The following is a 17177-nucleotide window of genomic DNA, read 5'->3' on the forward strand; positions in this document are numbered from 1 at the left end:
GAGCAAGTCTATAGTGTGTTAAAATAGGTGTTATTCCCTGGCTGGTGTAGCTCAGTGGATTGAGCATGGGCTGCAAACCAAAGGGTTGCTGGTACGATTCCCAGTCAGGGTATATGCCTGGGTTGCAGGACATGACCCCCAGCAACCGCAGATTGATGTTTCTCTCTCTCTCTCTCGTTCTCTTTCTCTCTCCATTCCCTCTCTAAAAATAAGTAAATAAAATCTTTTAAAAAAGTGTTATTCACAATTAGGCTGAACTAAATATAATTTTATATCATCTATTCTTCTACTATTAAAAGGTTATAGGTATGTTATAGGACAATTGAAAACAGAGATGAAAAGGGAGATCTGAAAGAGCAAAACTCTGTGCTTTCTCCTTTCCACTGTTTCTGTGCTGTGCCGACTTCAGAGATGCCATACGCTGAGCTCATGGCTTACTGTGGGCCAGGGCCTCCAGTTTAAACAATACCTCTGTGGGGAATGAGAGAAGATAGACGATTGTATCAGAGACTATTTTTTTTAAGAGCTGGCACCTCATTTTGTTCAGTTTAAAAGCAGTGTGGTAGTTTAAAAGAACTCCCCCTCCCCCACCCCCATTATGGCTTAAACTTAGCGACTAGCTTCTAGTGCATAAAGCTGAAGCGTATCTGACTTCCAAGACTAGGTAACACAAGACACGCGGCCTCCTCCTTTCTTTCTCCCAGACTGCCCAGGCTGAGCACAGGTCACGTCCTGAGCACAGGTCACGTCCTGAGCACACTGCAGAAAGCCTATGGAAAAGCCCCTGACTGGAGGAACTGAGACTTTTAACCAAGACCCAAAGAAGAACTGAGTCTTTTCCCTAATAGAATCATGCATGGCTTAACACTGGGGACACATTTTGAGAAATGAGTTCGGTGATTTTGTCCAAACAATGGGATGGTATTCAGCACTAAAAAGAAATGAGTGATGCCATCACGAAAAGATGTGGAGGAAATTTAAATGCATAGTACTAAATGAAAAAGGCTCATCTGCAAAGGCCACACACTGTTATGATTCCAAGTCTGATATTCTGAAAAGGCAAAACTTTTCAAAAAGTACAAAGATCAGTGTCTGTCAGGGGTAAGAGAAGGAAGAACAGGCAGAGCAAAGATGGTTTTTAGGACAATGAAACTCCCTGTGTGATAATAGCATGGTAGACCCATGGCATTATACATGTGTCCGAGCCCATAGAATGCACAGAACCAAGAGGGAACTCCAACATAAGCTGCGGACTTGTGGGGATAGTGATGTGTCAGTGTGGGCTCATCGGCTGTAACACATTTGAAACTCTAGTATCTCATACTGGTAACAGACGAAGCTATACCAAAGTGGGTGGAGCAGGGAATACTGTATATGGGAACTCTCTCTACATTCTGCTGTGAACCTAAAACTGCTCTAAAAAAGTCTACATTTTTAAAAGGATCTAGAACTGGTTTTGAAAGTTCCCAGATCCAAAGCATACATGGGAACTTGGCTGATCACAGAGATGGCACTGCCTGTCTGCGGGGACACTGGCAACGTAAGTAACAGACAAAGAACTGGTACCCCAATATAAAGACCTCTACAAATCAATAAAAAAGGAAAACAAATGGACAGAAAAACAGGGAGATCGATGGGAGCGGTCCCTCTCGGGAACAAGCCTACAACTTTCTCCCCTCTCAGCCTGCGTCTTTCCCTTCTGCTCCCAAACTCTGAGGGTCCTGATGAGACTTTCAGCCAGGGGAGCCTCTGCCCCAGGGTAACCCCTGAACCTGTCTCCAAGGCCCACTCTTCTTTGACTCTTCAGTGAGCCAGCAGCAACCCTGCCTTGGCTCACTTCTGTCACTGTGACCTGTACTTCCCAGTGAGGCAACAGCAGCCCCGCTTAGGCCCCCTCCTGATGCTTCTTCCGTCCTAAGTCCTTCCTGGTTTTCACTGTCCCTAGCTTTAATGAACACACTCTCAAAACAAAACAATGGGAAAACCAAATGATAAAAATCCATGTAAATACCATTTCATCAACAGCCTGTCTAGAGTTTTAGAGTCTAACAACACCAGCGTTGACGTGGATGAGCTAAGGGAAGAACTCACCGAGTTGTTGGGAGGAATGTGAATGTAGCATTGCCTAGCAAGGTTGAAGAGTCACGGACCCTACAGCCTGGAATTCCATTTCTAGGTTTCTATGTAGCCTTTGGATAAAGGAGACTCTAAGAAATATTCCCAAGGAGACATGCGCAAAGACATTTATTGAGGCAAAATTTTTAAATAGTGAAAATGTGGACACAATCTAACTGTTCTGCAGTAGGGTAAATTGTGGATTAATGGATAAACAATGGAAAACTCTACAACAGTTAAAATGAAAGAATCTTTATTTAAGAATCTAATGTTGAGGTACTTAGCAAAAGATACCATTTATGCTAAATTTGAAAAGATACTAAATGATACTGTCCACTCTATGCATACACATGCACCAATGTCGTAAAAATAACTAAAGGAAAGAGGCATGGGTAAGACAGTGCTTATCCCTGAGAAAGAATGGCTGAGTGGGGCTGTAGCTGTATTCTTGATGTTCTAGTTCTTTAAAGTTAAAAAAAAAAGGTAAAAATAAAAATAAATAAATCTGGGAGATTGATGTTTCATTATTTTTTTATATGCTTCTGTATATTCAGAAATATCACAATTAAAATGGTAAAGTGTTTCCAAATTTTTAAAAAGGGAAAAATTCAAGTATCCTTAAAATAAGAAGTTGTGAAATAGAACTAATTCAGTTCAGTTACCATGTAATTATTTTCAACTTTCCCTTTTGTAACATTTTCTAGAATTAGGTTCCCATTTTGTCCATAATTTACCTTGCCACTTGGTCAAATTCCCTTTTAAAGCATTTCTAAATCTGATGTTAACTTAGATATTAGGAAAAGCAGGTACTCAAAAATTGGATCTTGCTAAGAATGGATCTAGAAGTAATGTTTTAGATTATTTAAAAAAATGTTTAGTATAAACATTTTACAGCAGCATTACAAAATGTTTTGTGATGGTTAATTTTATATATCAAAGTGACTGGGCTAAGAAATACCCAGCTAAATAGGCGTTATTTCTGTGTGTCTGTGAGGGTCTTTCCAGAAGAGACAGCACCTGAATCTATAGACTGAGGATCACTCTCACCAATGCGGGTGGGAATCATCCCTTCCTTTGAGGGCCTTAATAGAACAAAAAGGCAGCGGATGGGCAAATTTGCCCCTTGTGCTTGAGATGGGATGTTCATCTTCTCCTGTCCTGAGACACCAGCAGTCCTGGTTCTCAGGCCTTCAAGCTCGGACTGAATTACACCACATCTGCTTCTCCAGCTTGTGACAGTGGGTCATGGGACTTCTTGGCCTCCATAATCTTGTGAGTCAGTTCCCACTCTGTTTGTATGTATGTATGTATGTGTGTATGTATCCATCCATCTATCCATCTATATCTCCTTCTGGTTCTGTTTCTCTGGAGAACTGTAACATTGTACATGTTTAATATGTGCAGAAAAAGAAAACTCAGTCAGCTATAGTCTCAACACACAGAGCAACTATTTTCATATGTATACTACATTTATAAAATTGTTACATTGTAAGAACCATTATTTTACACATCTAAAAGAAAAACTAATTGCCATTTAAATTACAATGCTTACTAGATTTTAAAATGTATATATATTAAAAACTCTCTTAATTCTATTATCACAGATATTTAAAAATCTCATATTTACTCTTGTGTTTTAAAAAGCAAAATTGGTTAAGGTATCACATAAGTGCCTTTGCATTCAAAATTAGACTCTTCTGAATCATCCTGCTTGACGTGGCATCACATATGCCCTTGTTTCTCCCCACATCACTCTCTGTGCCATTAAGAAAGTGCGTGTGGACCCTGGTTCACATGGCTCAGTGGATTGAGCACTGGCCTGCGAATCTAAGGGTTGCCTTGTAGGGTCCCCTGGTCAATGCCCAGTTGGAGCACATGCCAGGGCTGTGGGGCCAGTTTAGATCCCCATTGGGAGGTATGCCAGAGGCAACCACACATTGATGTTTCTCTCCCTTTCTCCTTCCCTTCCCCTCTAAAATAAATAAATACAATGTTAAAAAAAAAAAAAAGAATCTGTGTTGCAGCATTTCTTGAGTTCTCCACACTTTCAAAAGGGGAGCTTCCAAAGTGTTGCTAATGTTCTGTTTCTAGATCTGGGTGCTGATGACAGGGATGTATTTATCTTGTGTATTTATCTTGTACTTTTTTAAATGCATATATTATACATCAATATAAAATTTAAAAATTAAAAAAATTCCACTATTTTTTTCCTAGAATTTTCTTACAAGCTACTGACTCACTCTTCTGCAAATTTTGATGCTGGTCCTTGTTTTATCTTAGGTGTTTTAGACCAAGTTCATTAATGTGCAGGCCATGACAATTATGTCAAGACTATCATTTGCCACTTTACCCAGCAAGGCTACCATTTAAAATTGAAAGAGAAATAGAGCTTCCCAGACAAGAAAAAGCTAAAAGAGTTTGTTACAACCAAACAAGTATTACAAAAAATGTTAAAAGCCCTTCCAAAAGAGTAAGAATAAAAACCGAGAAACACAGTTAAAAGAATAAAATGATAATAAATCCACACCTATCAATAAGCACTTTATTTTTTAAAAAAAGATGTTATTTATTTATTTTTAGAGAGGGAAGGGAGGGAGAAAGAGAGAGAGAAACATCAATGTGTGTTTGCTGAGGGTCATGGCCTGCAACCTAGGCATGTGCCCTGACTGGGAATCGAACCTGTGATGCTTTGGTTCACAGCCCATGCTCAATCCACTGAGCTACACCAGCCAGGGCCTCAATAAGCACTTTAAATGTGAATGAGTTAAATGCGCCAATCAAAAGACATAGGGTAGCTGAATGGACAAAAAACAAGACTTTCACACACACACACACACACACACACACACAGACACACATGCTGTCTACAAGAGACCCTTCTCAGAACCAAAGACACACACACACTAAGTGTAAAGGGATGGAAAAAGATATTTCATGCAAGTAGAAAAGGGAAAAAGCTAGGGTAGCAACACATACCCAATAAAACAGACTTTAAAACAAAGGCTACAGTAAGAGACACTACATAGTGATAAAGGGAGCAATCCAACAAGTGGGTATAACCCTTATAAACATTTATGCACCCAACATAGCAGCACCTGAATATGTGAAGCAAATTTTGACAGACATAAAGGGGAAGATCAACAGTAATAACAGTCACAGTTGGGAATTTTAACACCTACTGACATCAATGGATAAATAGTCCAGACAAAAATCAGTAAGGAAACAGTCACCTTAAATGACACCATACATGAGATGGATTTAATCAATACCTTCAGAGCATTTCACTCCAAAGCAGCAGAATATACACAAAACAAGTCTTAATAAATTTAAGAAGATTAAAATCATATCAAACATCTTCTCTGACTAGAAATCAATTGAGAACAAAACTGAAAAACACAAAGACATGGAAGCTAAATAACATGTTACTAAACAATAAATGGGTTAACAATGAGATCAAGGAAGAAATCAAAAAGATACCTTGAAACAAATGAAAATATGGACATAAGAACCCAAAATCTCTGGGACACAGTGAAAGCAGTACTAAGAGGGAAATTCATATCATTGCAGGCCTATCTCAAGAAACAAGAAAAATCTCAAATGAACAATATAACTTGACACTAAAGGAACAAGAAAAAGAAAAACAAGCAAAGTTCAAAGTGAGTAGAAGAAAGAAAATAATGAGGATCAAAGCAGAAATAAACAAAATAGAGTAGAAAATAAAAAATCAATGAAGAGCTGGTTCTTTGAAAAGATAAACACTGACAAACCTTTAACTAGACTCATCAAGAAGAAAAGGGAAGCCAAAATACTCAGAAAAAGAAGTAACAACTGACACCAAAGAATTGTGAGAAAATATTATGAACAACTTTATGCCAACAAATTGGACAATCTGGACAAAATGGAGATTCCTAGAAACATACAATTTCCCAAAACTGAATATGGGTTCAGATTACAACTAATGAAACTGAGGCAGTAATTTAAAAAACAACAACAACAACAAAAAAACACCTCCCAATAAACAAAAACTCTGGACTGGATGGCTTCACAGGTGAGTTTTACCAAACATTCAAAGAACACCCATCCTTCTCAAACTATTCCAAAAAATTTAGGAGGAAGGAAAACCCCCAAGCTCATTTTACGAGGCCAGCATTATCCTAATTCCAAAACGAGATAAATACACTACAAAAAAAGAAAATTACAGGCCAACACCCCTAGTAAACATAGATACAAAAACCCTCAACAAAATATTAGAAAACCAGATCCAGCAACACATTAAAAAAGGGTCATGCACCATGATCAAGCGGAGTTATCACAGGGATGCAAGGCTAGTACAATATTTGCAAATCAACAAACATAATACATCACATCAACAAAACGAAGAAAAACCACATGATCATATCAATAGACATAGGGAAAGCATTTGATAAAATCCAGCACCCATTTATGACAAAAACTCAGCAAAGTGAGAACAGAAGGAACACACCTCAATGTAACAAAGGCCATATATGACAAATACACAGCCAACATCATACTCAATGGACAAAAACTACACACATTTCCCTTAAGATCAGGAACAAGACAGAGATGTCTTCTCTCACCTCTTTTATTCAACACAGTAGTGGAAGTCCTAGTCACAGTAATCAGACAGAAAGAAATAAAAGGCATCCAAATTGGAAAGGAAGAAGTAAAACAGTCTTTATTTGCAGATGGCATGATGCTGTGTATAGAGAACCCTAAAGATTCTACCAAAAACTACTAGAACTGATAAATTCAGTAAAGGAGAATACAAAAGAAATATTCAGAAATCAGCTGTTATATAATGAACTGTCAGAAGGGGAAACTAAGAAAACAATCCCGTTACAATTAATAAAAAAGACAAAACCCCTAGGAATAAATTTAACCAAGGAAGTAGAAGACATGTACTCAGCATATTATAAAACACTGAAGAAAGAAACTGAAGAAGATAGAAGTGGAAGCATATACCCTGTACATGGATAGGAAGAGTTAACATCATTAAAATGTCCATACTACCCAAAGCAACCTACAGATTCAATGCAATTCTTATCAAGATATCAATGGTGTATTTCACACTAGAACAAATATTTCAAAAACTTCTATGGAACCACAAAAGACCCCAGATAGCTATAGCAATAGAGAAAAAGAACAAATTTGGAGGAATCATGCTACCTGATATCAAACTACACAAGGCCATAGTAATCAAAACAGCATGGTACGGGCATAAAGAGAGACAGGCAGATCAATGGAACAGAACTGAGAGCCCAGACATAAACCCACACTTTCATGGTCAATTAATATTTGACCATGCCTTTGTTGATTAATATTGACAAAGGAGGCAAAAACATACAACAGTGTACAAAAAAAACCCCCCAAAAACTATCATTTGGTTGGAAAAATGTTGAGCCATCTCAATTTCATCAACTAGAAATATAAAAAATGTCTTAAAATTACTTTATACTTTACTTTTAAAATAGCGTAACATTTTTCACACACTAGTGTTTTTACCTTACCTTTAAGTAACCTTTTTAATAAAGATATTTTTTTAGAGAGAGGGGAAGGAGGGAGAAACAGGAGAGAGAGATCAGTGTGTGGTGGCCTCTAGTTCACCCCCTACCATGGATCTGGCTGGCAACCCAGGCATGTGCCCTGACTGGGAATCAAACCAGTAACCCTTTGGTTTGCAGGCCGACACTCAATCCACTAAGCCACACCAGCCAGGGCCCTTTAAGTAACTTTTTGTCAGTGATTGTTTAATGGTTGAATATTCCATTTAGTAACGATATCCCAAGTTGCTTAAATAATCCCGTATTTCAGATATTACCTTGCACCCATTCTTCCCACTATAAATTATGTTCCCACAGATAGCTTGTTATAGACATTGCTTGTCGACTATCCAAAATCCATTTTCCTCTCTTCCTTGCTAACAGAAGCCCAGCTTTGTTCAGATGGTTATGGTGTATCTAAGATGAGAAGCCAAGAATCCTATTTCTTGCTTTCTTGGCTGTGTTCATAGAGTAGCCATGTAACCCAGTTCTGCCTGAGACCTCAAGGAAGGCTGTTGCAGGGATACTGGGAAAGCTTTTGCTTTCGTAGTAAAAGAGTTGGGACAATACCCCTTCCTCTTGCCTTCAATGCCAAGAAATATCTACGAACATAAGGGTATTATCATTATCTCCACATTTACAGATGAGGAGACTGCAGCACAGAAGTGCTGCTCGTGGTCATACAGCTATGCCAGAGTCAGCATTTGAATCCAGAATTTGGCTTCAACACTCTAAGAATGACTAAGCAAAACCCTGAGGGCATCACTGAGCTCAGACCCGCAGCTGTCTACCTCCAGATTTCTCATGTGAGCGTCCAAACTGGTCAGACTATTTTTAGATGCATATTTTGTTACTTGTAGCAAAACAACCCCAAACACACCTCTTGCCATATTTTGGACCATTTTCTTTGATGAGACGCTCAGATGTGGGTTTGAGTAAAAGATTATGACTGTTTTTTCGGTCCTTGGCACACACTACAAATTATTTTCCATAAGAATTATGCTAATACAGCACTTTGGCTAACATCAGGCATTGCTGGATAGAGGACCAGGGTCCTATCTGGCACCTGTCAGTGGACAAGTGCAAGGGAGGGGTACCGAAGGCAAGGGCACGACTCCCCCTGGCACACGTGTACACCAGCCCTCGCCTCAGTTATGAGCACTCCTTTCTGATTTAGAAACAGTCCACAAGAGTGAGTCTTAAGGCACCTTTATTCTCCAGCCTCAAATACAGTTGTTTCTTACACAATGACGTAAGTAAAAAACATGTACATTGTAAAAGATTCAAAAAGTAGGAAGAAAAAATGCTCATATGATTCCAACACCAAAGAATACCATGTTCAATATTTGGCATATTTCTTGGACTTTTATTATTCCCTATTCTCTCATGCATAATTAAATTATACTATAAATACTTTGTTTTGTTCATTTACAAGCATTTCCTATTGTAAACATTTCCTACTGAGATCAAATTGACAAAACAATGAAAGCAGAATTTGCAGGAAAAAAGAAAATTACCACATAAACTTTGCCCTATACAAATATATGGTATTTAAATAGTACAGAATTAGCTGTGCTTTCCATTCTTAGTTTCACTTGAAAGAGGTACACACCAAAAACTGTAATGTCAGAAAATGTTATTTCCTCTTAAAAGAGAAAAGGATCCATGTCAGTAATTTACCTTTCTATTCATATTCAGTGTTTTTTAAAAATATGTAAGCGATAATTTTTAGTTTTATTTATATACAGTGGAAGGATGTCATTTAGTACAACAGTTTTAAAAAATGTTAATCTAAAAGTTTGAAAAACAAAATATTCCAACTGATTAAACTCTGTATTCTGATTAATACAGAGTTTCCATACAATATTCTACATAGATTATAAAGTTTCAAATAATTACAGTATGAAGTAATAAAAACAAAATTTATATTAACTATAACCTTTAAAAAGTACCAATTTTTAAACCATAACTTTTTCTTTTATGATTCAGGAACGTATTTCCTAGGCTGCCCTGTTCACCCCAAGCCTCAGTTTGTTAGCACACAGGCACTTCACGCTCCTGCCAGCTGAACTGCCCATTCTTCAGGATGCCCCCGCCCTAGGCTGTGCCTTTTCTGATGTCTCCATAAGTGGCCTTGTATTATATAGTTATTTTGTAAGTCTATTCCCATCATTGGATTCAAAGTTTCTAAACGGCACAAACATTGTGGTTGCAACCCACACAGCATCTAGCAGGGTGCTCTGCATATAGCACAGGTGGCAAACACAAGGCCCACGGGCCGAATCTGGCCCTCCACCTTGTTGTATCTGGCCTGCCACCTTGTTTCTACCCAGCAGCAGCACTGCGTTCTTGCCTAACTGTTAAGGAGGAGTTACATTTACACAGTCCTAAAATTACATTCAGCCCTTTGAAGACAACTGTGAGGCTGATGTGGCCCCCAGGGAAAATAAGTTTGACATTCCTGGCACATAGTAAGCATTTGATACACATTCATGTATTTCAAATCAGTTCCCCAAAATGGATGAGGGGTAAAACAAATATTTGTAGCAACTGCAATTGTCATGTCAAGTAAATTAAACAAAAGATAAAATAAAAAACTGATATCTAACTTTTGGTGAGAAATTTAATGCTTACTTTGAGGCCAATACCATGGAAAGTTCTTATAAATATCAGTTCTCAAAACTCCCAAGAACAATCAATGAGGTAGGTCAGGTTTCCAAGCATTGGGGATACGACAGGATCAGACTCTGACTTTTGTGTTTATTTTCCAATGGAACGTGCTAAAATCACATACATACTATCAGCACTCTAGATCTACACCTAGCACTCTGGATTTATACATAGCTTTATACATATTGTAATCTTGGACAATGAGAGTTCATCTCAGGAAGGGATCTGTTCTCAGTGCTGACAAAAATTTGAGACTGAAAAGCTGAAGCTGAGACGCTGGTGACTTCTTCAAAATCAAAGTCACCCTGAAAGGTCCCTCTGCCTTTGCTGGCAGCATCCAGCCTTGTGAGAATGTGGTCTTCAAATTTATAGTAAACAGAAAATATTCCCAAGAGATTTATAAGTAGTAAAAGGAACAATATAGATAGAGATAAGATACCATGGGAATAAAGAGAGAAAACAGAGTTAAGACTGCACCTTTGTAAGCCAGACAGTTTTCTGTCTTGCACATAGAGTTCAGTGAAGAGCAGGGTGAGGCCACAGTAGAACAGAAGTCAGAACACAGACTGGACTTCGGTCCCTTGGCATCTAAGTAGGATGGGAAAGTCTGGCGAAGGATGAAACTTCAGGCACCATCACAATTCATGCAGCAAAGCTGTGGACCTCACTGCTATGCCATTTTGATTTTCTTTGCCTCTCTCTCGAGCTAGACACAGGAGATACTCAGTTCAAAAATGCAAACAGAAAACAGGGAAGTTCCCAGTCTGCAGCATTCAAATTTGCATCAGACACATTCTGTGAAACACTGAAGTTGCTGGGGTTGACTCTGAGAGCTCTCTGCACTAGGCCAGTGCAGTTTAATCATTAAACCTCAAGGTCTTTACAACTAAGCCACAGTCACAGAGCTTCATTCAAATAAAGCTAAAACTGAACTTAGAAAGTGAACAGACGATACTGGAAAGGGAACAAGAAAAGTAGTTTTAGAAGCTGCTTTCTAATTCACAGTGGGCAGAAAATTGCTCTTGACTTTAATTTAAAGAACAAAGAGTAATTTTCTTATCTACCACCATATTATCTAATAAATCCGAGGTAAAAGGCACCAAAATTTCCAAATGCAACAACTTGCAAACAGACTGACCACGCTTTCGTGTCCCTGTAAGTCCACTCAAGCACACCTAGGGGAAGGGAACACAGCCACTCAACACATAAAAGAGTACCTATTTGACACGAGAAGCCTTTTTATGCACACAAATATAACACGGTGAAAAAAGAAGGAAACCAATTTGATTTCTTTTCCCTCTGTGGCAGAGTGAGTGATCCAAATGATAAAGACACTCCAAGATTACTGTTTATACTTAAGGCAATGTAAAAAGTGAGGTTTTTACCTAGCACTCACTGAAAAAAAAAAAAGGAAAAAAAAAAGGAATTAAATCTTTTGGATGGACTAAAAGAGCTAAACTGTCTACCCGAAATCTGTACAGCATGGACCTGACCTGTTTTTGGCAGGTAAGCCTATTTACAAGTAAGAACCTCTTACTCTTGTAACATTGTCCTGTTTTGTTTGAAGAGAATATGTAACTCCAGTCCCCTGCACAGTTCATCCATAAGGCCTTTGGGACCCCACAGAAATATGGACTACCTCTACGACAGAACTATTTACACTGTACTGAGAATACACTTATACACCTACCCCCACATCCTCTGAATGGGCTGTGAATGCCTTGAATGAGGGATTATGAAAATGTTTTACCTTACTACTATTTACATTTCAAGCATTCCCACCATTATCCATCTCAAAATAAAATACCAAATCACTGCCAAATTTACTTTTGTCTTCACAATATAGTGTTTCTGGACTTTTTAATGTAAACATTCTTCATTTATTAATTCTCACAGTACTGACACAAATTTAACATTTTTCTTGGAATGGAAACTTGCTTGTCCAGGTTACTTCATCCTTTTTCTCTTTTTCAAAAGTGCGTCTCGTAGTGCCAACTAGAAGACAAAGGAGAAACATCTAAACATGGTAATTCTTGAGTACCCAATTATACTATTTGGGTTACATGAAAGTGTACCAAAATTGAATCACTAAGTCAATAAATTATCCTCAAAAACTACAAAGACTGAAATATTTCACAAAAGATCAGATCTGTAACCAGGCAAGGGCCTCCTTACTACAAGGAAATTGGCAAAGCTCTTGAATGCTGTTCCCACCTCATGTGACAAAAGCTCAAAACAGAAGCAGCTACAGAATACAGAGATGAGCATTACTTGTCTCCAGCGACAACACACAGAGACAAATCTCTGGTCTATGCAGCTCTTAATATTTTAGAGTTGTGGGTAGAACAGTCTAAATGAAAAGTCAATAGGAAAAGAGATTTTTTTTACAGTCCCCTTTTCCAAGATCACATATATTCTACTAAATATGGCATATACAGACCACATACATAACTCTATAATGTAGAATTTGGAACACAGAAAAATGCTCCCTTATTTGCGGATTTTCAAATGGGTTTGTTTAATGCAGTAAATGAACTAAGAAAATTTTAAGTAGTTAGTTAATTACTAGGACTTAATCTGTATAATGGCTCAAATATGAAGAAATTAACTCAGAATCAAAACACTGACAATTGTCTTTTAAGACAAAAATATTTATTCTAGTTACTATGGGCTAATTTGTAAGTTGTTTAATTATTCTGTGTTGGCTGTATGAATCCTGAGAAAGAAGATACCTACTAAGAAGGGGTCCGTGTGGCTAAGCTCAAATTAAACAACAACAACAACAGAAACAGAGCCTAGCAGCTGTTTCTACACAGGGGCCTCTCACACAACTGCACGTCAGGAAGAGGCGTGCAGTGAACTGCCTGCCTCTGCTGAAAACTGTCTGCCTGCCCCATGTTTCTGCCATCTGAGCCAGTCTTTGTGAAGGAGTTCCCGGAATCCTATTTCAACCAACAAGACTGAGGCTTTCCTCACTGGAAACTGGAACTGTGCAACTCCAACCAACCAGAGCAGCTCTATTCTAACCAAGGACAGTGCCTATTGAACCAATCAAACGTTTAGAACTTGGAGACCTCATTTGCATAACGATAGACCAATGGGGGACAAAGTAGGGGAGGAGGAACTTCTGTCCACAGAAGCGAGCTTCCCTCTGGTTCTGGGAGTGACCTTTCCCTTTCCACTGAAGACTGAGTCTCCCTGGCTGAACTGAAACAGGAAAGATATCTCACCGGAACAGACCAGCACAGCACAAAGCAGACCAGCATGGAGCAGAGTAGACCATTCAGGAGCACAGCAGAGCTGTAGAGCTAGAAAGGGCCCTAGGGACACGCAGCCCCAGGGCTGCATCACAATTGAGCTATTTTGTACTGAATAAACTTTCCTTCTTCTCTGCACCCAAAATGGGAGATTCCTTAAGGTGTTGGGTTAGCACCAACAACCATCAGCTGACAGATGTAAGCAACAACCATCAGCTGACAGATCTATGAAAGATGAAATGAAAGTAGTAATTATAACCATAAAAGCTGGGTTCTTAAACTTGAAAATAAAAACCTTAAGATCTGAAAGAAAAAAAAAAAGGAAAACTGTAGGACCAATATTGAAAGTCAACCTGTGAAAGCCCTTATAAAGTTTTACATTTCCCAGAAGAAAACAAACAGAATATAAAGTAAAACATTATGAAGAATAAATCCAAAGTTAGAAAGAGATAGCCAAGGTCAGTGTATACATCTTAAGTATTCCATTAATTCCTGAGAACCACTCCTTGATTCCTAGGCACTTTTAAAGATCTCCAGCTTTTGAATTTTTAAAAAGATTTTATTTATTTTAGAGAGGGGGAGTGGGAGAGAAACATCAATGTGTGAGAGGACTCATCAATTGCTGCCCCTCACATGTCCCCAAGTAGGGACCTTGGCCTGCAACCTGAGCATGTGCCCTGACTGGGAATCGAACCAGTGACCTTTCAGTTCGCAGGCTGGCACTCAGTCCACTGAGTCACACCAGCCAGGGCTAGCTTTTGAATTGTAACAAGAGGAAGGTGTTCATTTTTGGAGGGTGGGGGGAGGGGGTTGGAAGTTGTCATGTACATGTTCAAAGTTTTAAAATTTTATGATTTTAATTAATTGACTCCTTGCCTTGGCTCATATCTGGGTCTTAGTATTTCTTTCTATATAGGCAGAATATCTAGAACACTTGAGGTAGAAAAATTTAACAAGTTCATTTTAACCTAATTTGCATAGCTAAGGAGGTAGTTTCTCAGACTTATTTATGTGGGTCTTATTTTCTCATCTGTAAAATCATTTTAATCACAGTACCTGGCTGGGTGTGGGTGGATAGAATTGAGCAAAATAGAAAAAAAAAAAAAAGAGAGAGAGAAAAAAACTCATGGACTCAGACAGCAGTGTGCAGTGACTGTCGGTGGAGGGGGGTTAGGAAGAGTTGGAAGAGGGTATGGGGGACTAAATGGTGACGGAAGGAGACCTGACTTGGGGTGGTGAACACACAGTACAGTGTATAGATAATACGTTGTAGAATTGTGCACCTGAAACCTGTATACTTTTGCTAACCAGTGTCACCCAGTAAGTTTAATAAAAAAGGAAGAAAAAAGTTGTAGTACAAGCACATACTGATATGTACTGATTACATTGACATGCTGATAAGGAACAAAGCCAGGCTTCTCGATCATGCCAAAAGGGGCTTGCTAAAGACAGAGGGGGTAGGGAATGCAGGAATTGCCTTGGCTAAAGTGTAGCAAGGTCACCAAGACCTCATAATGAAGCAAGGCCTATCAACTATTACTATTCCCTCAACCACAAACTCTTACAAAGGGCTGATGCAGGATAAATTCATGGAGTTAATAAACTCAACTATGAATTTAAATTGAATTGGGAAATTTTAAATCTAATGGCACCTTTCATTTTGCCTCAATTTCAACAACTTGTATGCAAAATGTTGTTACTTTACTATTTACATAATGTTGTTAAACACAGTTTAGAACTAGAAATACCAAACAGACAGTAGACTTCAAAGTGGTGCTTTAATTCAGTTAACACTGACTTGGTTCCCACACAGACAGAGCACTGCCCTGGAGAGCTGGCCATTACATTCAGGCCTGGAAGGCTTGTCCTGGACTAGCATTCTGGAAGACTGGTTCAGAATGTGGGAGCAGTTTACCTATGACCAGATTCCCTGGAAAGCCTCAGAATACAGTTAGAAAACACCCCCAGTAGCAAAAGACATTAAAATATAAATTTGTTTTATATAGTGAATTACTGAAATAGTTAGTCTTGTGCCAGCCCAGCACAAGACTAACCATCAAAGACGAAAAATGGATGAAATGAAATCCCAAAAACCTGTAAACATAATGGCTTTACAAAAGGACATGTGCCAACAACAGAACTGTTCAGTTTGCACTGCTTTACTAAAACTGTTTCCAAGATATTACCACACGTAATTATTGCTTTTAAAAAATGTATCAGACTGATAATAAGCACTCAAAATCTTATTCAGTTAATTTTGATATTTCACATAAATGTCAGAATTTTAGCAAAGAAATCTCTACCCCTTTACTTACAGAGAAAAACAAACTCCACTTTGGTCACACAGATGAATCTCAACCAAGTCAGGTCTAGAATTTACACACCCTATCTTCCACCTCTCCAAAACACTACCCATTAACCCTAAGACACATAATGCAAGGTCTTCAAGAGGCACAAGTCCACCCGAAGTGTAAAGATACCTTAGAATGACAATACTACTCTAGCCAGTCAAGCTTGAAGTTGAACTTACCTGCTTTTCTCGGAAGGAACGCTTATTTTTTGAGCGGACATTATGGCTATACCGCATCATCATGAAGTTTTTCTGTTTTTTCTTCTCTTTATTTGTAGAACTGGAAAATGGATTCATTTTGGTTTTCTTCCTCACAAACTCTTTTCGGTCTGTCTTCCCAGCCTATCAGCACACACACATAAGAAAACACTTCAGGAGATATCTAATCAATATACATATCCCCTCTGTGCTGGCCGCTCTACCAGATGCCAAGGACACAAAGATAAGTGGAACCAGTCCCAGCTCTCCAGGGACTCACTCAGCCCAGGGGAAATGAACCATGGTGCAGTGGAATGGGGCAACGGCAGCTCAATGGAAGAAAAGGTCCTATCAGCCTGGTGAGGTCTGAGGAACTTCCTAGAAAGGAAAACCTGTGAGCTGTTTTTTGCAGACTATAGGTATTCATGGTGGGAAGAAAGGAGAGGAAGGGGTAGAGCATTTCCGAAAGCGGGAGTAATGATATGTGCAAAGGTGTGGAAGGGAAAGAACATGGGTTTATTTTTATTAAGATTTTATTACTTTTAGAGAGAGGGGAAGGGAAAGAAAAAAGAGAGGGAGAGAAACATCAATCAGTTGCCTCCCACATGCCCTCAACCTGGGACCTGGTCCACAACACAGGCATGTGCCCTGACTGGGAATCAAACAGGTGACCTTTTGGTTTGTGGGATGATGCCCAACCTACTGAGTGACATCAGTCAGGGAAAGAACACAGGTTTTTAAACTTCTCTAAACAGGTATCAGTACAAATGGAATGTAGAGGGTTACGTGGAGCCAGTACAGATTGATGCCTTAAAAAAAACAAAGGCACAGAAAATGAAGATGGAAATGTAGGCAGAGTGCAATTGCCAGAGGCAGAATCCAACTGTCTGACTTTTCATTAACATCCGTAAACACCCCCCTGCTTTTCTAACAGCTTTTACAAATGCACTGAGCCTCCCCGCTACCATACATGTCACAGTGCTTTCTGTGCTCCACAACAAGGTTTGGATGGTGGCTAGCCAGTTG

The 17177-nt window shown here is 38.9% G+C and overlaps 1 protein-coding gene across 1 annotated transcript in view; it reads right to left on the reverse strand.

The window, feature by feature from the left end:
• Window positions 1–8869: 8869 nt before the first annotated feature.
• The window catches only part of SDAD1 (SDA1 domain containing 1), a 32069-nt gene continuing 23761 nt past the window's right edge, over window positions 8870–17177 (reverse strand). The window contains exons 21-22 of the mRNA XM_028506912.2: window positions 16134–16295; window positions 8870–12341 (exon numbers count right to left, since the gene is read on the reverse strand). Coding sequence (XP_028362713.1) covers window positions 12294–12341; window positions 16134–16295 — 210 coding nt within the window. The 3' untranslated portion in view covers window positions 8870–12293. The remainder of the gene's footprint in view (window positions 12342–16133; window positions 16296–17177) is intronic.

Source organism: Phyllostomus discolor, chromosome 1, assembly GCF_004126475.2.
Source record: "Phyllostomus discolor isolate MPI-MPIP mPhyDis1 chromosome 1, mPhyDis1.pri.v3, whole genome shotgun sequence".
NCBI lineage: Eukaryota > Metazoa > Chordata > Mammalia > Chiroptera > Phyllostomidae > Phyllostomus > Phyllostomus discolor.